The 22,061-nt window shown below is 44.1% G+C and overlaps 1 protein-coding gene across 4 annotated transcripts in view; it reads right to left on the reverse strand.

Annotated features, from left to right (window-relative positions):
- Positions 1-22,061, reverse strand: part of LOC306931000 (actin-binding LIM protein 1-like) — a 149,140-nt gene that overhangs the window by 42,784 nt on the left and 84,295 nt on the right. For all 4 annotated transcript variants that reach the window (XR_013790948.1, XM_079512156.1, XM_079512155.1 and 1 more), the window contains exons 3-6: positions 9,611-9,794; positions 7,698-7,807; positions 5,115-5,241; positions 4,391-4,484 (exon numbers count right to left, since the gene is read on the reverse strand). Coding sequence is in view for 3 of the 4 variants with exons in the window: in XM_079512155.1 (XP_079368281.1) it covers positions 4,391-4,484; positions 5,115-5,241; positions 7,698-7,807; positions 9,611-9,794 (515 nt within the window). In the remaining variant the exon portion in view is untranslated. The remainder of the gene's footprint in view (positions 1-4,390; positions 4,485-5,114; positions 5,242-7,697; positions 7,808-9,610; positions 9,795-22,061) is intronic.

The raw sequence follows: 22,061 nt of genomic DNA on the forward strand, positions 1-22,061 counted from the left end.
AACCTGCCACTATCTGAGCACTCCTCAGTTTGGAGAAAGTGTATAATTCTATGCCGGAAAATTAACAAGCGTACTTGAGGTGCAATTTTCACAAATGTCATTATTCTCTTCTTCACATGATGAAGTGAGTGCTCCATCAGCCAAATGCTTTTAGGACGTGGACGTTGACCGGGTGAGATAAATAGCCAAATTGGTCCGACGTGCGTGCTGTTTAACAACTCTCCTCCAGCTTTCCATTTGACAAGTGGCCACTCAGAGAAATGTAATCACGCAAACCAACCACATTTGCATTTTACAGTTTGACTTCACTATTATGCAAAGTGTAAAAAAAACAAAAAAAACAAGCAAAAGAGAAACAATAAAGCATGGCTCCCTAGAAGTGTTTTATTGTTGTTGGTAGGTGAGGGCAAACACAATCATTTCTTCTCATAGGGATCATTTAAAAATAACTTGAACTTGACTTAACCCATTTTGGGCGGGAACCCCTTTTGGTGTTAGCATCATGTTATGCTTTAGCTATCGAAAAATAGCAGATCTACAAGCTCGTAGCGCGCCACCGAGTGGCACGCTACGAGCTTGTAGGTCTGCTATTTTTGAAAAAAAATCGAAGAACCACTGACATAGAAACATAGCTTTTTCAGAAAACTGTCAGGATGTAGAAGACATTTTTAGAATCTGATCTCAGGTCAAAATGGGTTAACTCCTGATGCGGTACATACTGTACATACTGTACATACTGTCCAAGCGGATTTATGTTTTGAATCTCATCATCTCTCATCTCCTAACGGCATATTGCACATAAACCCCCCAACACACCTGACAGTATGGCTACAATAACCCAATCAGGCCTGACGTCGAAATTTAAAAACAAAAGTTTTCTAAATCATGACAATTTTCTGAAAGATTTGAGGCACATTTTAACGATTTTTCAAAAAATAGCAGACCTACAAGTTCATAGCGCGGCACTCGGTGCCGCGCTATGAGCTTGTAGATCTGCTATTTTTCAATAGCTAAATTATAACATAATGTATGTAAATGGTAAAATTTAGGTGCATTTATATAGCGCCTTTATCCAAGGCGCTTTACATAGATTGTGCATTACATTCACCCATTCACACACACATTCATACACCGATTGCGGCGGAAGCCATGCAAGGTACCAACCAGCACATCGGGAGCAATTTGGGGTTCAGTGTCTTGCCCAAGGACACTTCGACATGTAGACAGGAGGAGCCGGGATTCGAACCGCCGACCCATGGATCATTGGACGACCTGCTCTACCTCTTGAGCCACAGTAACCACCAAAAGGGGTTCCCGCTCAAAATGGGATAAAGCCCTAGCAATGGAAAGGAAAGGAGGGGTATCTGACCTTGAGTCCTGCAGGGTCAATGATCACACATAGCTAGCAGACATCAGACGGCCGGGCGGCTTTAGAGCCACTGATCCGCCGGCTACAACTCGGGGATGAGATGCAAAGGCCTTTCCCTTTGCTGTCATAAAGGCCCTGCCTTATTACCGGATTACTGTAAAGCCTGGCTGGCCAATGGCAACATTATACGCAACATTAAATAGCACATAACTCCACTGTCTGATGGGATCACCGTCCCACAGACAGGACAAGCTAGTGGTGTACGTGTCAATGCAGTCAGTAGTGAGGGGGGGAAAATAGACAAAGAGAGAAATACATGCACACTATAGGCTATAGATGGAGAAAGAAAGGAAGGAAGAAAGAAAGAAAGAAAGAAAGAAAGAAAGAAAGAAAGAAAGAAAGAAAGAAAGAAACAAACAAACAAACAAACAAACAAACAAACAAACAAACAGATGTGGGTGTATGTGACTATGCGTATAATGTTTTAAAGGTATATTCAGTGATTTCACTTAATTCAAATATCACTTCTTTTTTTGTTTTGTTGAGATAATCCTCCCTACTATAGAGTGTGCTGACCATATAAGGAGTTCCTCCCTGTCCCCAGTTAACCCCTGGTGGTCAAAAAACCTTAGGTTTCGTTTTTGGTTAGGTGGCCCAGCCTTCATCCAATCAGGATGAGAGGGGCCTTCCACCAATCATGATCGAGCAGAGGCGGACCTTGGTGTGCGTGCTGTTGGCCTGTTGCACTTCTCCCCCACTGTAGTGTGTGCATGTCCACATCTTGCTACCAGGGCAGACCGGGGGTTTTTCCAAATCACCCAAATCACTTTAACCATTCATAATGCATACATAAGAGTGTCATAATTGTTATGTGGCAATAAATGCATTAATACTGAATCTTTATGTTATACCTCTTTTAGGTTCTCATGTAATACTATGATGTGTAGTCAGTGCTGTGGCAAACATTCATGTCACAGACAGTGTGTTTGGCTCACTGGCAAAAAGATTTCTCAAGCGATAGACAAAATATACCTTTCACAATTACTGTAATGCTACAGTACTATGCAATGTCCTGTTCCTGTACAGAAAGCAGATACATATTACACATCCCTTAGAGCAGTATGCCGTTGTTTTAACCCAGGGGTGCCCAAAAGGTAGATTGCGATCTACCAGTAGATCACACAGGCTGTGCAGGTAGATCACATTACATGCCCCTAAAAATATATATTTATTTTAAATGTTGCCACTTGAATTAAGGTGACTTGATTGACATTTAGAAGGGCCTGTCAGCTCAAACCCACAATGTATTACTTTGTTTTCAAGATTGTTGTGCACAAACGTCAGTAGCATTACAGTAAGGAGTTAGAAATGTCTCAAATTTGAAAGCACTATATTTCTAAAACTATGAAACATTTCAAAGATTTCTTTTCAGGCAAACATGTCCACCGTAAGATTAACCTAAATAGGTTTGAATGGGGTTTCTAGGTGTAAGTATGTAGGACTAGTAGCATGCCAAAGTTTGTGCTATTGCCATTGAGGATGCATTGGGCGTTTAAGTTAAATACGGGGGGGGACATATTTTGACAGCAGAAACTGCCTGTCATAATTTCTCCCTATTCCAAAGCCCCCCCCCCCAGGTATACATTTAAACTATTTTCAGCAATGGTACACTTATTTTTTCAGTGGGTAGATCTTGTTGAGCTGGTCATTTTGAAAGTAGATCTCACGTCATAAATGTGTGGGCACCCCTGCTTTAACCCATTTAGAGCTGACGTCGAAATTTAAAAAATGTATTTTCTGAAAAAAAAACATGTTTCTATGTCAGTTGTTCTCAAACATATTCATGTCAAGGAACCCCAAATATATATGACATTGGCCGCTGACCCCCATCTGAAAATGTGTAGTTCCAGGGACCCTCTCAGTAGCAAAGACTTTAGTTAAAAACTCGCTCTGAAAGAACATATATTCAAAGATTTCAGGCACATTTTCACGACTTTTCAAAAATAGCAGACCTACAAGCTTGTGGATCTGCTATTTTTCAATAGCTAAATTATAACATAATGTTTAAAACACCAAAAGGGGTTCCCACCCAAAATGGGTTAAAGGTTTCTTTTTAATTTCGTTTTCTTTTATCTTTTAGGTTTTAGGACCTCAATTACACCCACACAACTTCAGTGGATTTATTCTGTGGTCTGGCGCTTTCTCTGTGTGTTCTGAAGCCTTTTGAGCTGCAATGAAAACAGGCAAATAAATCCCTCAACAGTGACATCTGCTGGCAAATTGATATGTCACATGGGATTTGTGGACTGTCTGTTACATCACAATCCACAGGCAAATCAGAGCCAGTTTGAGCCAGAAAACCCAAGACGTTTTTTTTGGGTGCAATTTTCGGAATAACTGCACGTAATTCCAGGCTTTATGTGAACATCTAGTATCAAACAGCAGGGGTTCTCAACGTTTTTGGCCGGGGACCCCCGGAAATGCTTTGGCAATGTCTCGGGACCCCCTCCCCGCCCCCTCCCGACCCCCAATATAAATTGACTGCTACAATAACCTTATTAATAGAGACAATACACCATAAATAAATACTGAAACCAGATATACATTAGGGAAGGTGTATGCATGTACTATGTAAACTCTTCATTTCCACTTTCCAGCCATTCAGTTGCAAACCCCCCCCCCCCCCCCCCCCTTTTTTTTTTCTTCTTTTTTTTTTGAAAATACATTTTCAAAATAATTTGGCGACCCCCCGAGGGATCGCGACCCACAGGTTGAGAACCACTGTCATACAGGACCAGAATAAAGCTATACAATGTTCTCATGTGTTAAGAACACAGACCTACCTTTTGCAGCAGTCAGTTTGGAGGCCTGATGTGAAGGTGTCAGTTGTACCTTATTGGCACATCAAAAGTGTTGCTACACAAAGGAGCTCCTCTCTGCGCCATTGAACCAATCACATAATGGCATGACTCGGAGGGGGAGGGATCAATGAAATGTGCTGCTTGGTGGTGACTGGCTTACCTCCAGCACTTTCCCTGTGATGAACTGTTGACACGCCTCACACTGGACGCCAAAATGGATCTGGTAGTCCTTCTCACAGTAGGGGGCACCCTCCCTGGCAAGACAGGACAGGACAGGACAGGACAGGACAGGACAGGACAGGACAGGACAGGACAGGACAGGACAGGACATAAGACAGGACAGGACAGGACATAAGACAGGATATATAAGGACAGGACAAGACAGGACATAAGACAGGACAGGACATAAGACAGGATATATAAGGACAGGACAAGACAGGACATAAGACAGGACAGGACAGGACATAAGACAGGATATATAAGGACAGGACAAGACAGGACATAAGACAGGACAGGACATAAGACAGGATATATAAGGACAGGACAGGACAGGACAGGACAGGACAGGACAGGACAGGACAGGACAGGACAGGACAGGACAGGACAGGACAGGACAGGACAGGACAGGACAGGACAGGACAGGACAGGACAGGACAGGACAGGACAGGACAGGTCAAACAACACTGATGAGTTCATAGTGAAACACTTTTACACACTTTTTAGAAACAAAAACATCTTTCATCTTATTGGATGTGTATAACAAATTCCAATCTGGGTTCAGTTAAGGTTACAGGCTGCACAGAGCAGTACGTTTTGACTCTTGACTCTTCAGAGTTGTGTAGGTACTAGACCTGCGTACAGTATGTACAGTACGTACTACTTACTTGCTGATGTATTCACCAGTCAGGACTTTTCCGCAGGCCTTACACTTGAAGCAGCCCAGGTGCCACTGTCTGTCCAGGGCCAGGAGAGCCTGTCCATTCTTGATGTCTCGACCGCATCCTGCACAGTCTGCAAAGAGCACACATGCACCACACTGTGGTTAAGACCATTAAAACCTGAGACCAGATTCTACACAATGTCTTCTACATCCTGACAGTTTTCTGAAAAACCTGTGTTTCTATACCAGTGGTGGTCAAACCTTTTCCGTGTCAAGAACCTCCAGAATGATGTGGATTTGGCCGTGGTCCCGCACCGCCACATAGTTTGTTCTAGGGACCCCCCACTTGTGCTGTGCTATGAGCTTGTATATCTGCTATTTCTTTAAACACTTTAAAATAATGGTTAAAGTGTTTAAAGTGTTTATAGTGGTTATAGTGTTTAGCTAAGGTGACACAGATGTGTTTCTAGGTGTTAATGGGTTAGCCAGGACTTACACTCAGCAGCATCATCTATAAATACACATCTATATAGTAGAAGACTTGGCCACACATTGAATACCGTTGCAATAATTGCACACAAGAATAATTCTCTTTTTTATAGAGGCAACATTTCAACCAAACACCTTCTTGGCCAGCCAGGCATACTTGGCACATAAAATGCAAATATTTGAGTCAATTTATTGCACACTGATCGTGTGTAGCTGACCTAAAAAATATCATAGAAAACGTAAGCATTAATGCTACTACATATCCTCTGGCCAGTTCAGCTCCACGACACTAGATGGCAATAGAGGGTAGTAAGTGACATTTCTGACAGTTGCAAAGCATTGTCCTTAAGTAGAAACCCGAGGCTCTAAAAGCACCAAGAGCATGTATAGGTTTTAAATGAACAATCTTTCTGTCAAGTCTGCTTTAAACCATTTTGACCTGAGATCAGATTCTAAAAATGTCTTCTACATCCTGACAGTTTTCTGAAAAAGTGAAAATGTTTCTGTCAGTCGTTCTTCGATTTTTCAAAAATAGCAGATCTACAAGCTCATAGCGCACCACCGAGTGGCGCGCTACGAGCTTGTAGATCTGCTATTTTTCAATAGCTAAAGCATAACACCAAAAGGGGTTCCCGCCGAAAATGGGTTAATGAATAGAGGATGAAAGCACGAGCAGACCCGCTGTAATGCCCGCTGGGAACGTTGTCAGCTACGTAAGGCATGTACTGTACGAGGCTGCGATGATGATGATGACGTGAGAAGAATCAGCATGCCTTATTTATAGGTGACCATGCGTCTAAAAGCCTCTCCAGCAGCCAACAGGGAGAACACACAGTGGAGAGAGGGGGGGAGACATGGGTAGAGAAAGTGTGAGGGGGGGGGGGGGGGAGAGAGAAATAGGAAGAGAAAAGAGAGATGGAGCGAGAAGAAAGAGAGGAGGAGAGGGCAGGAGATATGGAAGAGCCAGAGAGAGAGAGAGAGAGAGAGAGAGAGAGAGAGAGAGAGAGAGAGAGAGAGAGAGAGAGAGAGAGAGACATGGGGGAAAAGTGAAGGGGGGAGAAAAAATAAAGAGAGGGAGGGAGGGAGGGAGGGAAAGAGAGAGACAGAGACAGAGAAAGTCAGAATAAGAGAGACATAGGGGAAAAGGCAAGAAGTAAGAGAGAGGGAGAGAGACAGGGGAGAGATAGAGGGATGGACAAGAGAAGGGAGAGAGGGGGAGACATGCATGGGAGAGAGAGAGAGAGAGAGAGAGAGAGAGAGAGGGAGAGGGATAGACATGGAGAAAGAAAGATAAGGAGGGAGAGAGACAGGGATGGGGGGAATACAAGTAGAAAAAGAGTTTGTGCAGGAAAGATGGGGAGAGAGAGAATGAACCCAGGATTGGATGAGATAGAGGAGGGGTTTGCTGGTGTGCACATTCCCTGGCTGCTCCAGAGGAGAGGAAATGCACGTTCATGCATAATTTAATAGGGCAGGGTCTTTGTGTTCTTCATAAAGGAACATGGCTGGTGCCAGTGTTGATGACGTCGACTATAATACTATATACGACTAATACAGTGAGAGTATCGCTGACTTATGTCTCAGCAGGATTTGGAAAAACGCGTCCATGCATTCATCGTCAGTGGACTTGACTAGGCCAGCCTTTACAGATCTCCCTAAAGATCCACCAGACAACTGGAGTCCTTGCTGCTAAAGAAAGTGGAGCATATCACACCAGGTCTTACATCTTTACATGGCTCCCTGTGTTTCAAATAATGGATTGTCAAAATACTGCTGTTGTTGGTTTATAAAACATTTAATGGTTTATGGCCAAAAATAAATTTCTGATCTTGTGCAGTACACCATTCTGATCAAGCCTTGTTGTTGAAATGTGCTATGGGCTAGGGAGGCACCGGGTACCATTTTTATAGTCTGTGGTATGACTTGGCAAGGGATCAAACCCTGACCGCCAGGGTGGACACTCTTAAGCCCAATAACCAATATGTTAACTCAAACAGTATTACAAATCCCAAATGTTGCCAAGTGTAAACCACATTGGGTTGCATTCGTACACAGACATGTGAAGTGCTTTTTGGTAACAGATACTGCCAGTACTTACTGCTGGAACCAGCGATGTCCTTGGGTCCAGGAGACATGGGCTGGACACAGTATTGACACAGACAGTCCTTCCCGTTGAATGTCACCCTGTCCCCAGCAGGGAACGGTCGTCTGCGGAAACATGTAACCCATTATCACCAGAGCCACTAAAGGAGAGTATTGATTGAGGGTGGAAGTGATGTAAAAAATAAAATAAAAAAGCTCAGTAGATATGCGTATACAGTGGTTCTCAAACTCCTGTAAGCATTCATTTAGAGCCCCCTCAAGGAATACCGAGTTCCCTGGACCCCACGTTGAGAATCACTGTTCTAATATCATTGCTATATCAGTGTTCTTTTTTCATAATTAGACGGGATGATTTAGATCGCGAGTTATGAACGTTTTAAGATTTTCGTTTTCATCAGGGGAGGGAGTTTTTCGATGACGTCTCACTCTTGCACAACACAGAGGATTGCCCAACAGGCGCTCCCAGGCTGTGGAGCCATGCGATCCGTTCTCATATCAATATGTCAAAATGTCTTTTGGACAATACTTCGTCCTGGGCGTCGGGCGTTACTAATAGAAAGGACAAAGAACTTCGTCCTGGGCGATGGGAGTGTTAACAGGGTGTCCCCATCTCTTCAGGTCTTAAACAGAAAGAATATGTACATTTTCATTATACCAATTTGATCCAATCACGAGAGAGCACCTTACAAAGATCAATCAGCTTACATGTTATACAGTAAGTAAAGTAACTCAGTACATTTACTTAAGTACTGTACTTAAGTACAATTTTGAGGTATTTGGGGCGCCCACTGGCCTAGTGGTCCAGGCGCATGCCACATATAGGCTCCGGCCTGACAGAGTGTCGCGTGTTCGAGTCCCGTTCATGACGACCTTTGCTGCATGTCTCTCCCCTTCTCTCTCTCCCTCTTTCCTGTCAGTCTTTACTTGAAACTGAATCAATAAAAGGCAGAAAAGCCCCCCAAAAAATCTTACATTTGTTTTGAGGTATTTGTACTTGATTGTACTTTTACTCCACTACAATTATTTGAAAACTTTAGTTACTAGTTACCTTGTAGATTTAGAAAACCCCCATACATTTCGGCCTTTTGAAAATAGCAGATCTACAAGATCTACGTTGTGAACTTGTAGATCGGCTATTTTGAAAAGATATTTACACATTTTGAACTTGTGAAATGGTACATTCAGCAATAAGAGTACTTTTACTTTTAGTACATTTTTATGCCGATACTTTTGTACTTTTACTCAAGTTTAACTTGTTTAACAGAATACATCTACATTGCAGTATATTGATACTTTAAAGGACCACTTCACCACTTTTCAACCTATCTTCATATAATAGGTCCTCACTAATAATCATGAAAAAGAAAATTCTACTCGGTCTGTGTCTCATAGGAGGGCTGTGGGCAGTTCAGAAACCGTCTTCCAGTGACATCATCGATGGGGAATACAAGCTAATAGAAACTGCAGTCTTTCTAGTCCTGAAAAGTTGCAATGCGAAAATGGAAGCCATCATTCTCACGATAATGAAAATCTAAACATCTTTGTAAAAAAATCTTGTTTAAAAAAAATCTGCCTCCTATGAGACACAGACTGAGTAGAAAAAAATCGTGCCATTTTATCATGATTATTAGTGAGGACCTATTATATGAAGATAGGTTGAAAAGTGGTGAAGTGGTCCTTTAAAGGCGGGAAGCCCTTTTGGTGTTTTAACTAAGCATTATGTTATACTTTAGCTATTGAAAAATAGCAGATCTACGAGCTTGTAGGTCTGCTATTTTTGAAAAATCGTAAAAATGCGGCACAAATCTTTGAATATATATTCTTTCAGAGCGAACGTTTTTTTTTATTTCGACGTCAGGCCTAAATGGGTTAAAACATGCAAGTACTTTTTTCCACCAATGGTCTTACTTGCAAATGGTGCAGACGAAGCAGGCAGGGTGGTAGGTCTTGCCCAGCGCTGTGACCACCTCGCCCTCCACGAAGTCTCCACAGCCATTGCAGCGTGTGCCGTGCATGCGCTGGTAGTCCAGGGTGCACAGGTAGTCTCCATTCTTCATGAAGAAGCCCCCCTGGGCAAGGTCACAGCCACACACTGCACAGACAGACCACACACACAATGTTTAGTCAGATCATTAAGGTGTCCTTTCCATCCATTCATCATCCCCCATGCAGCGCATCAATGCATTACATTTTGTTAAAATTTGAAACCGGTAGTAGTGAATGCTAGGGAATACTTTCAAGATGGAGTGCCATTTTCTTTGTACTTTCTGTTTTGTATGCGTCTATGGAGTTGACGTTACTCTAATAGACCCCCAGGTGTGCTGTATGTGTCTATGGACTCGAGTTAACATTACTCTAATAGACCCCCAGGTGTTTTGTATGTGTCTATGGAGTTAACGTTACTCTAATAGACCCCCAGGTGTTCTGTATGTGTCTATGGACTCGAGTTAACATTACTCTAATAGACCCCCAGGTGTTTTGTATGTGTCTATGGAGTTAACGTTACTCTAATAGACCCCCAGGTGTTTTGTATTTGTCTATGGAGTTAACATTACTCTAATAGACCCCCAGGTGTTTTGTATGCGTCTATGGAGTTAACATTACTCTAATAGACCCCCAGGTGTTTTGTATGCGTCTATGGAGTTAACATTACTCTAATAGACCCCCAGGTGTTTTGTATTTGTCTATGGAGTTAACGTTACTCTAATAGACCCCCAGGTGTTTTGTATGCGTCTATGGAGTTAACATTACTCTAATAGACCCCCAGGTGTTTTGTATGCGTCTATGGAGTTAACATTACTCTAATAGACCCCCAGGTGTTTTGTATGTGTCTATGGAGTTAACATTACTCTAATACACCCCCAGGTGTTTTGTATGTGTCTATGGAGTTAACATTACTCTAATAGACCCCCAGGTGTTTTGTATGTGTCTATGGAGTTAACATTACTCAGACCCCCAGGTGTTTTGTATGTGTCTATGGAGTTAACATTACTCTAATAGACCCCAGGTGTTTTGTATGTGTCTATGGAGTTAACATTACTCTAATAGACCCCAGGTGTTTTGTATGTGTCTATGGAGTTAACATTACTCTAATAGACCCCCAGGTGTTTTGTATGTGTCTATGGAGTTAACATTACTCAGACCCCCAGGTGTTTTGTATGTGTCTATGGAGTTAACGTTACTCTAATAGACCCCCAGGTGTTCTGTATGTGTCTATGGAGTTAACGTTACTCTAATAGACCCCCAGGTGTTTTGTATGTGTCTATGGAGTTAACATTACTCTAATAGACCCCCAGGTGTTTTGTATGTGTCTATGGAGTTAACGTTACTCTAATAGACCCCCAGGTGTTTTGTATGTGTCTATGGAGTTAACGTTACTCTAATAGACCCCCAGGTGTTTTGTATGTGTCTATGGAGTTAACATTACTCTAATAGACCCCCAGGTGTTTTGTATGTGTCTATGGAGTTAACATTACTCTAATAGACCCCCATGTGTTTTGTATGTGTCTATGGAGTTAACATTACTCTAATAGACCCCCAGGTGTTTTGTATGTGTCTATGGAGTTAACATTACTCTAATAGACCCCCAGGTGTTTTGTATGTGTCTATGGAGTTAACATTACTCTAATAGACCCCCAGGTGTTTTGTATGTGTCTATGGAGTTAACATTACTCTAATAGACCCCAGGTGTTTTGTATGTGTCTATGGAGTTAACATTACTCTAATAGACCCCCAGGTGTTTTGTATGTGTCTATGGAGTTAACATTACTCTAATAGACCCCCAGGTGTTTTGTATGTGTCTATGGAGTTAACATTACTCTAATAGACCCCCAGGTGTTGTGTATGTGTCTATGGAGTTAACATTACTCTAATAGACCCCCAGGTGTTTTGTATGTGTCTATGGAGTTAACATTACTCTAATAGACCCCCAGGTGTTTTGTATGCGTCTATGGAGTTAACATTACTCTAATAGACCCCCAGGTGTTTAGCATGTGTCTATGGAGTTAACATTACTCTAATAGACCCCCAGGTGTTTTGTATGTGTCTATGGAGTTAACATTACTCTAATAGACCCCCAGGTGTTTTGTATGTGTCTATGGAGTTAACATTACTCTAATAGACCCCCAGGTGTTTTGTATGTGTCTATGGAGTTAACATTACTCTAATAGACCCCCAGGTGTTTTGTATGCGTCTATGGAGTTAACATTACTCTAATAGACCCCCAGGTGTTTTGTATGCGTCTATGGAGTTAACATTACTCTAATAGACCCCCAGGTGTCATATTGCTCCTGATGTGCTGGTTGGTGCCTTGCATGGTTTCCGCTGCCATCGGTGTATGAATGTGTGTGTGAATGTGTGTGTGAATGGGTGAATGTAATGTACAATCTATGTAAAGCGCCTTGGATAAAGATGCTATATAAATGCACCATTTACCTCTTTAAGTGGATACTGGCTGAAATCTTAAAAAAGACTTCTCCATGTCCTGTGCTTCCATTACGGTGTAACGCTTTAGTGACCGAATCAGTGAAATATGCTTTGATCAATTTCATCAGCCTCCTCTCAGGGGATTTAAACACTCATTTGGTCCCCTGTCAATCAAAATGCTCAATCAGAGATTGCCGAATGGCAGCAACCATAACTGACTAGTTGCACTTTATCAAGGGAATGTGTGCAATATCTCAGATTTATTTAGTTATGAGGTTTCCTCCCGACAGCAACGATAACATATTTGTATGCAGCTGTGAATTTCTCCTTAGGGAGACAAATAAAGACAACCTTGAACCTTGAACCACACAAACAGAAATAACAGCCTTTCAAAAAGGTCTTTGCACCGTACGTGTTGGAGGGGCTACTGTATACGTTGATTGATCGACACTGGAACGTCCAAGGTCTTTTCATTGTTGTCGTAGAAATTAATTTCTCAGCGCTTACAATCGTCTATTCCAGGAAATGGCCTTGCACCGTTGTTCCTGATAACTAACTGGCCTTCAATACCGCTTATTTTTACACTGCTTTTCTACACGCTTCCTTCAATTCAAGCACAACCTTGTCATCTACGAATACATGAAAGACAGGTGAAGGCAGAAGCACAAAATAAACGAACAATTGAATGAATGTTTAGTTGTTTACTATTATAATGTTGAGCAAGAAGAAGAATATGCCTCCCTACATTTTTTACATGCCTGTGTAGTGTGTAGTGTGCAGTGTTGGGAACGTTCATTTATTTTATGAACTAGTTCAGTTCACAGTTCAGAAATTTAAAAAGGAACTAATTCAGTTCATAGTTCATAATTCAACATTTTTAACTAAAGTTCATGGTTCCAAAAAATGATTTTTAGTTATTTTTCGTTCTTTTTTTCCAAAATTATTGCCACAGCCTAGGCTATAGCCATTTGCACATTTGCGCACCAGCTGAGAGACAGGGATTTAGAGAATGCTGACAGGCACTCAAATGAGATGTTAACGTCCTGTAAGTAGACTTAGAAATAAAACTAGTGTTGACTAATCAATACAAGTGGCTCTTATTTTGATGAGGTAGTTTCTGCACAGGAAGTCCGTTTCACTTAGCTACGATGGATGAGCTGTCAAAGTACTAGTCCCACGTTAGCAAATTTACAATATGAAAACTGTCACTTAGACAATGTAGGTTACACACCGCTGGAATTAAACATGGAACCTGCAGGCAGCATTAGGTGAGTAATTAATTGTAGGCTATATGTGTTGGACGTTCGTGGTTGTGCTAATGATAAACGGACAGCTGCTGCTAGTGGGATCCTCCTGCTGCTTAACGACGACACTGTTCTGTGACTAGGTGTACTAGTGTAGCTTTGCATCTGCCCGTGTGAAAGCAGCATAACGTCGTGGCAGGATACAAACGTCTGTAACCCCCACTCCCCCCCCCCACTCTTGAACGAAGTTGAACGAGATAAAATGACGTTCGCACACACCAGAAATGAACGCGTTCATCAGGCAGAAATACAGTACGTTCAGTTCACGTTCAGCCCAAATGAGAACGCGTTCGGGTACAACACTGGTAGTGTGTAGTGTGTTCCCGTCACTGGCATTCGATTGCTGCCTGCATCCAACTGAAAACAATGATGACATATACTGTACATCCTACAAGGTTAATCAAGGTCATGGGCCATGGTGGCACCCCCTTAATTAGGCTAGTTTCAGGATCTGCCTCTACATCCTTTCTCACTCACTAGATCAGCTAGTGTAACACAGGACTGTGGAATGACCCCCCCCCCCCCCCAATGTAGTCAGGACTGCAGACTCAGCCCAATTGATACGTTGTTGCACGACGGTGTCATGCGCTGAAAATAACAGACCTACAAGCTCACAATACATGGCGGATGCGATGCATTATGAGCGAAGATTAGGCTTCGCTCCCCATTTTCCACACCAGTATTGAGAACTCACCTCTTCAGGCTCTACCTCACACCTTGACAGTACTTATTTCCTCGTTGCCTATTTTCAATACGTGCAGATGTATGTTGGTTACTTTTTCCACAATATGCTACTATGTACGGTATGTTATTTACAGTAGCTAAATATACAATGTTTTCTTGTCCACAAAGACAGATGACCTGAATGACAGTTGATACCTGGTTGATTCCTATTGACATTATAGCACTTAAATGATTTATTTGCACTCTGCACATTTACAGCACATGAGCATTTACCCTGCATTTTGTTGACTAGGCCATTTACTGCAACCGTGCAATTTGTATAAGCTTGCTCTGGATAAGTACAAATTATTACACCTTTCGATGACTGCTGACAGAGGAAACTTAAATTAAAAAAACATTTGAAATGTAAATTATATTGCCTCACTTTCCTCACTCAGAAGTTGTCCTCATGGACAACTGCAGAACTCATGACCTTTCACCTTTTGGCTAGTCACTCAAGTGGTAGTATTGACCTATGACCCCTTGACAAGTTTACCTTTGGGGCTCATAACTCTTCACTCCCTGAGATGTACAGGGCCTTGGTATTGGTAAGCTATACGATTGTTGTCATTCATAATAGCGAAAGACCTAGACAGATAGATGTTCAGATACCAGTGTGTACTATTGTGCCTATTAGGAGAACAATCTAAAGGTTCTTTGGGATATATTTGAAACGAGACATAGGCCTCTAGTTTGAGCTGTGGTTACGTCAACATTAACATTGGCGTTTTTGTCAATAGAGCCGAGAGTCTAATAATGGTGTGGTCTACGCTCCTTGTCCTCTAATAATGGTGTGGTCTCCTACGCTCCTTGTCCTCTAATAATGGTGTGGTCTCCTACGCTGCTTGTCCTCTAATAATGGTGTGGTCTCCTACGCTCCTTGTCCAATCTAATAATGGTGTGGTCTCCTACGCTCCTTGTCCAATCTAATAATGGTGTGGTCTCCTACGCTGCTTGTCCTCTAATAATGGTGTGGTCTCCTACGCTCCTTGTCCTCTAATAATGGTGTGGTCTCCTACGCTCCTTGTCCAATCTATATAGAGAGTCTAATAATGGTGTGGTATCCTACGCTCCTTGTCCTCTAATAATGGTGTGGTCTCCTACGCTCCTTGTCCTCTAATAATGGTGTGGTCTCCTACGCTCCTTGTCCTCTAATAATGGTGTGGTCTCCTACGCTCCTTGTCCTCTAATAATGGTGTGGTCTCCTACGCTCCTTGTCCTCTAATAATGGTGTGGTCTCCTACGCTCCTAATGGTGTGGTCTCCTACGCTCCTTGTCCTCTAATAATGGTGTGGTCTCCTACGCTCCCTGTCCTCTAATAATGGTGTGGTCTCCTACGCTCCTTGTCCATCTAATAATGGTGTGGTCTCCTACGCTCCTTGTCCTCTAATAATGGTGTGGTCTCCTACGCTCCTTGTCCTCTAATAATGGTGTGGTCTCCTACGCTCCTTGTCCTCTAATAATGGTGTGGTCTCCTACGCTCCTTGTCCTCTAATAATGGTGTGGTCTCCTACGCTCCTTGTCCTCTAATAATGGTGTGGTCTCCTACGCTCCTTGTCCTCTAATAATGGTGTGGTCTCCTACGCTCCTTGTCCTCTAATAATGGTGTGGTCTCCTACGCTCCTTGTCCTCTAATAATGGTGTGGTCTCCTACGCTCCTTGTCCTCTAATAATGGTGTGGTCTCCTACGCTCCTTGTCCAATCTAATAATGGTGTGGTCTCCTACGCTCCTTGTCCAATCTAATAATGGTGTGGTCTCCTACGCTCCTTGTCCTCTAATAATGGTGTGGTCTCCTACGCTCCTTGTCCTCTAATAATGGTGTGGTCTCCTACGCTCCTTGTCCTCTAATAATGGTGTGGTCTCCTACGCTCCTTGTCCAATCTAATAATGGTGTGGTCTCCTACGCTCCTTGTCCAATCTAATAATGGTGTGGTCTCCTACGCTCCTTGTCCTCTAATAATGGTGTGGTCTCCTACGCTCCTTGTCCTCTAATAATGGTGTGGTCTCCTACGCTCCTTGTCCTCTAATAATGGTGTGGTCTCCTACGCTCCTTGTCCAATCTAATAATGGTGTGGTCTCCTACGCTCCTTGTCCTCTAATAATGGTGTGGTCTCCTACGCTCCTTGTCCTCTAATAATGGTGTGGTCTCCTACGCTCCTTGTCCTCTAATAATGGTGTGGTCTCCTACGCTCCTTGTCCTCTAATAATGGTGTGGTCTCCTACGCTCCTTGTCCTCTAATAATGGTGTGGTCTCCTACGCTCCTTGTCCTCTAATAATGGTGTGGTCTCCTATGCTCCTTGTCCTCTAATAATGGTGTGGTCTCCTACGCTCCTTGTCCTCTAATAATGGTGTGGTCTCCTACGCTCCTTGTCCAATGAGTCTAATAATGGTGTGGTCTCCTACGCTCCTTGTCCTCTAATAATGGTGTGGTCTCCTACGCTCCTTGTCCTCTAATAATGGTGTGGTCTCCTACGCTCCTTGTCCTCTAATAATGGTGTGGTCTCCTACGCTCCTTGTCCTCTAATAATGGTGTGGTCTCCTATGCTCCTTGTCCTCTAATAATGGTGTGGTCTCCTACGCTCCTTGTCCTCTAATAATGGTGTGGTCTCCTACGCTCCTTGTCCTCTAATAATGGTGTGGTCTCCTACGCTCCTTGTCCTCTAATAATGGTGTGGTCTCCTACGCTCCTTGTCCTCTAATAATGGTGTGGTCTCCTACGCTCCTTGTCCTCTAATAATGGTGTGGTCTCCTACGCTCCTTGTCCAATCTAATAATGGTGTGGTCTCCTACGCTCCTTGTCCTCTAATAATGGTGTGGTCTCCTACGCTCCTTGTCCTCTAATAATGGTGTGGTCTCCTACGCTCCTTGTCCTCTAATAATGGTGTGGTCTCCTACGCTCCTTGTCCTCTAATAATGGTGTGGTCTCCTACGCTCCTTGTCCTCTAATAATGGTGTGGTCTCCTACGCTCCTTGTCCTCTAATAATGGTGTGGTCTCCTACGCTCCTTGTCCTCTAATAATGGTGTGGTCTCCTACGCTCCTTGTCCTCTAATAATGGTGTGGTCTCCTACGCTCCTTGTCCTCTAATAATGGTGTGGTCTCCTACGCTCCTTGTCCTCTAATAATGGTGTGGTCTCCTACGCTCTTTGTCCTCTAATAATGGTGTGGTCTCCTACGCTCCTTGTCCTCTAATAATGGTGTGGTCTCCTACGCTCCTTGTCCAATCTAATAATGGTGTGGTCTCCTACGCTCCTTGTCCAATCTAATAATGGTGTGGTCTCCTACGCTCCTTGTCCTCTAATAATGGTGTGGTCTCCTACGCTCCTTGTCCTCTAATAATGGTGTGGTCTCCTACGCTCCTTGTCCAATCTAATAATGGTGTGGTCTCCTACGCTCCTTGTCCTCTAATAATGGTGTGGTCTCCTACGCTCCTTGTCCTCTAATAATGGTGTGGTCTCCTACGCTCCTTGTCCTCTAATAATGGTGTGGTCTCCTACGCTCCTTGTCCTCTAATAATGGTGTGGTCTCCTACGCTCCTTGTCCTCTAATAATGGTGTGGTCTCCTACGCTCCTTGTCCTCTAATAATGGTGTGGTCTCCTACGCTCCTTGTCCAATCTAATAATGGTGTGGTCTCCTACGCTCCTTGTCCTCTAATAATGGTGTGGTCTCCTACGCTCCTTGTCCTCTAATAATGGTGTGGTCTCCTACGCTCCTTGTCCTCTAATAATGGTGTGGTCTCCTACGCTCCTTGTCCTCTAATAATGGTGTGGTCTCCTACGCTCCTTGTCCTCTAATAATGGTGTGGTCTCCTACGCTCCTTGTCCTCTAATAATGGTGTGGTCTCCTACGCTCCTTGTCCTCTAATAATGGTGTGGTCTCCTACGCTCCTTGTCCTCTAATAATGGTGTGGTCTCCTACGCTCCTTGTCCTCTAATAATGGTGTGGTCTCCTACGCTCCTTGTCCTCTAATAATGGTGTGGTCTCCTACGCTCCTTGTCTTCTAATAATGGTGTGGTCTCCTACGCTCCTTGTCCTCTAATAATGGTGTGGTCTCCTACGCTCCCTGTCCAATCTAATAATGGTGTGGTCTCCTACGCTCCTTGTCCTCTAATAATGGTGTGGTCTCCTACGCTCCTTGTCCTCTAATAATGGTGTGGTCTCCTACGCTCCTTGTCTTCTAATAATGGTGTGGTCTCCTACGCTCCTTGTCCTCTAATAATGGTGTGGTCTCCTACGCTCCTTGTCCTCTAATAATGGTGTGGTCTCCTACGCTCCTTGTCCTCTAATAATGGTGTGGTCTCCTACGCTCCTTGTCCTCTAATAATGGTGTGGTCTCCTACGCTCCTTGTCCTCTAATAATGGTGTGGTCTCCTACGCTCCTTGTCCTCTAATAATGGTGTGGTCTCCTACGCTCCTTGTCCTCTAATAATGGTGTGGTCTCCTACGCTCCTTGTCCAATCTAATAATGGTGTGGTCTCCTACGCTCCCTGTCCAATCTAATAATGGTGTGGTCTCCTACGCTCCTTGTCCTCTAATAATGGTGTGGTCTCCTACGCTCCTTGTCCTCTAATAATGGTGTGGTCTCCTATGCTCCTTGTCCTCTAATAATGGTGTGGTCTCCTACGCTCCCTGTCCAATCTAATAATGGTGTGGTCTCCTACGCTCCTTGTCCTCTAATAATGGTGTGGTCTCCTACGCTCCTTGTCCTCTAATAATGGTGTGGTCTCCTACGCTCCCTGTCCAATCTAATAATGGTGTGGTCTCCTACGCTCCTTGTCCTCTAATAATGGTGTGGTCTCCTACGCTCCTTGTCCTCTAATAATGGTGTGGTCTCCTGCGCTCCTTGTCCTCTAATAATGGTGTGGTCTCCTACGCTCCTTGTCCTCTAATAATGGTGTGGTCTCCTACGCTCCTTGTCCTCTAATAATGGTGTGGTCTCCTACGCTCCTTGTCCTCTAATAATGGTGTGGTCTCCTACGCTCCCTGTCCAATCTAATAATGGTGTGGTCTCCTACGCTCCCTGTCCTCTAATAATGGTGTGGTCTCCTACGCTCCTTGTCCTCTAATAATGGTGTGGTCTCCTACGCTCCTTGTCCTCTAATAATGGTGTGGTCTCCTACGCTCCCTGTCCAATCTAATAATGGTGTGGTCTCCTACGCTCCCTGTCCAATCTAATAATGGTGTGGTCTCCTACGCTCCTTGTCCTCTAATAATGGTGTGGTCTCCTACGCTCCTTGTCCTCTAATAATGGTGTGGTCTCCTACGCTCCTTGTCCTCTAATAATGGTGTGGTCTCCTACGCTCCCTGTCCAATCTAATAATGGTGTGGTCTCCTACGCTCCTTGTCCTCTAATAATGGTGTGGTCTCCTACGCTCCCTGTCCAATCTAATAATGGTGTGGTCTCCTACGCTCCTTGTCCTCTAATAATGGTGTGGTCTCCTACGCTCCTTGTCCTCTAATAATGGTGTGGTCTCCTACGCTCCTTGTCCAATCTAATAATGGTGTGGTCTCCTACGCTCCTTGTCCTCTAATAATGGTGTGGTCTCCTACGCTCCTTGTCCTCTAATAATGGTGTGGTCTCCTACGCTCCTTGTCCTCTAATAATGGTGTGGTCTCCTGCGCTCCTTGTCCTCTAATAATGGTGTGGTCTCCTACGCTCCTTGTCCTCTAATAATGGTGTGGTCTCCTACGCTCCTTGTCCTCTAATAATGGTGTGGTCTCCTACGCTCCTTGTCCTCTAATAATGGTGTGGTCTCCTACGCTCCTTGTCCTCTAATAATGGTGTGGTCTCCTACGCTCCTAATGGTGTGGTCTCCTACGCTCCTTGTCCTCTGATAATGGTGTGGTCTCCTACGCTCCTTGTCCTCTAATAATGGTGTGGTCTCCTACGCTCCTTGTCCTCTAATAATGGTGTGGTCTCCTACGCTCCTTGTCCTCTAATAATGGTGTGGTCTCCTACGCTCCTTGTCCAGTCTAATAATGGTGTGGTCTCCTACGCTCCTTGTCCTCTAATAATGGTGTGGTCTCCTACGCTCCTTGTCCTCTAATAATGGTGTGGTCTCCTACGCTCCTTGTCCTCTAATAATGGTGTGGTCTCCTACGCTCCTTGTCCTCTAATAATGGTGTGGTCTCCTACGCTCCTAATGGTGTGGTCTCCTACGCTCCTTGTCCTCTGATAATGGTGTGGTCTCCTACGCTCCTTGTCCTCTAATAATGGTGTGGTCTCCTACGCTCCTTGTCCTCTAATAATGGTGTGGTCTCCTACGCTCCTTGTCCTCTAATAATGGTGTGGTCTCCTACGCTCCTTGTCCTCTAATAATGGTGTGGTCTCCTGCGCTCCTTGTCCTCTAATAATGGTGTGGTCTCCTACGCTCCTTGTCCTCTAATAATGGTGTGGTCTCCTACGCTCCTTGTCCTCTAATAATGGTGTGGTCTCCTACGCTCCTTGTCCTCTAATAATGGTGTGGTCTCCTACGCTCCCTGTCCAATCTAATAATGGTGTGGTCTCCTACGCTCCCTGTCCTCTAATAATGGTGTGGTCTCCTACGCTCCTTGTCCTCTAATAATGGTGTGGTCTCCTACGCTCCTTGTCCTCTAATAATGGTGTGGTCTCCTACGCTCCCTGTCCAATCTAATAATGGTGTGGTCTCCTACGCTCCCTGTCCAATCTAATAATGGTGTGGTCTCCTACGCTCCTTGTCCTCTAATAATGGTGTGGTCTCCTACGCTCCTTGTCCTCTAATAATGGTGTGGTCTCCTACGCTCCTTGTCCTCTAATAATGGTGTGGTCTCCTACGCTCCCTGTCCAATCTAATAATGGTGTGGTCTCCTACGCTCCTTGTCCTCTAATAATGGTGTGGTCTCCTACGCTCCCTGTCCAATCTAATAATGGTGTGGTCTCCTACGCTCCTTGTCCTCTAATAATGGTGTGGTCTCCTACGCTCCTTGTCCTCTAATAATGGTGTGGTCTCCTGCGCTCCTTGTCCTCTAATAATGGTGTGGTCTCCTACGCTCCTTGTCCTCTAATAATGGTGTGGTCTCCTACGCTCCTTGTCCTCTAATAATGGTGTGGTCTCCTACGCTCCTTGTCCTCTAATAATGGTGTGGTCTCCTACGCTCCTTGTCCTCTAATAATGGTGTGGTCTCCTACGCTCCTAATGGTGTGGTCTCCTACGCTCCTTGTCCTCTGATAATGGTGTGGTCTCCTACGCTCCTTGTCCTCTAATAATGGTGTGGTCTCCTACACTCCTTGTCCTCTAATAATGGTGTGGTCTCCTACGCTCCTTGTCCTCTAATAATGGTGTGGTCTCCTACGCTCCTTGTCCTCTAATAATGGTGTGGTCTCCTACGCTCCTTGTCCTCTAATAATGGTGTGGTCTCCTACGCTCCTTGTCCTCTAATAATGGTGTGGTCTCCTACGCTCCTTGTCCTCTAATAATGGTGTGGTCTCCTACGCTCCTTGTCCTCTAATAATGGTGTGGTCTCCTACGCTCCTTGTCCTCTAATAATGGTGTGGTCTCCTACGCTCCTTGTCCTCTAATAATGGTGTGGTCTCCTACGCTCCTTGTCCTCTAATAATGGTGTGGTCTCCTACGCTCCTTGTCCTCTAATAATGGTGTGGTCTCCTACGCTCCCTGTCCATTCTAATAATGGTGTGGTCTCCTACGCTCCTTGTCCATTCTAATAATGGTGTGGTCTCCTACGCTCCTTGTCCTCTAATAATGGTGTGGTCTCCTACGCTCCTTGTCCTCTAATAATGGTGTGGTCTCCTACGCTCCTTGTCCTCTAATAATGGTGTGGTCTCCTACGCTCCTTGTCCTCTAATAATGGTGTGGTCTCCTACGCTCCTTGTCCTCTAATAATGGTGTGGTCTCCTACGCTCCTTGTCCAATAGAGTCTAATAAT

Source organism: Electrona antarctica, assembly GCF_951216825.1.
Source record: "Electrona antarctica genome assembly, chromosome: 10".
NCBI classification, from domain to species: Eukaryota; Metazoa; Chordata; class Actinopteri; order Myctophiformes; family Myctophidae; genus Electrona; species Electrona antarctica.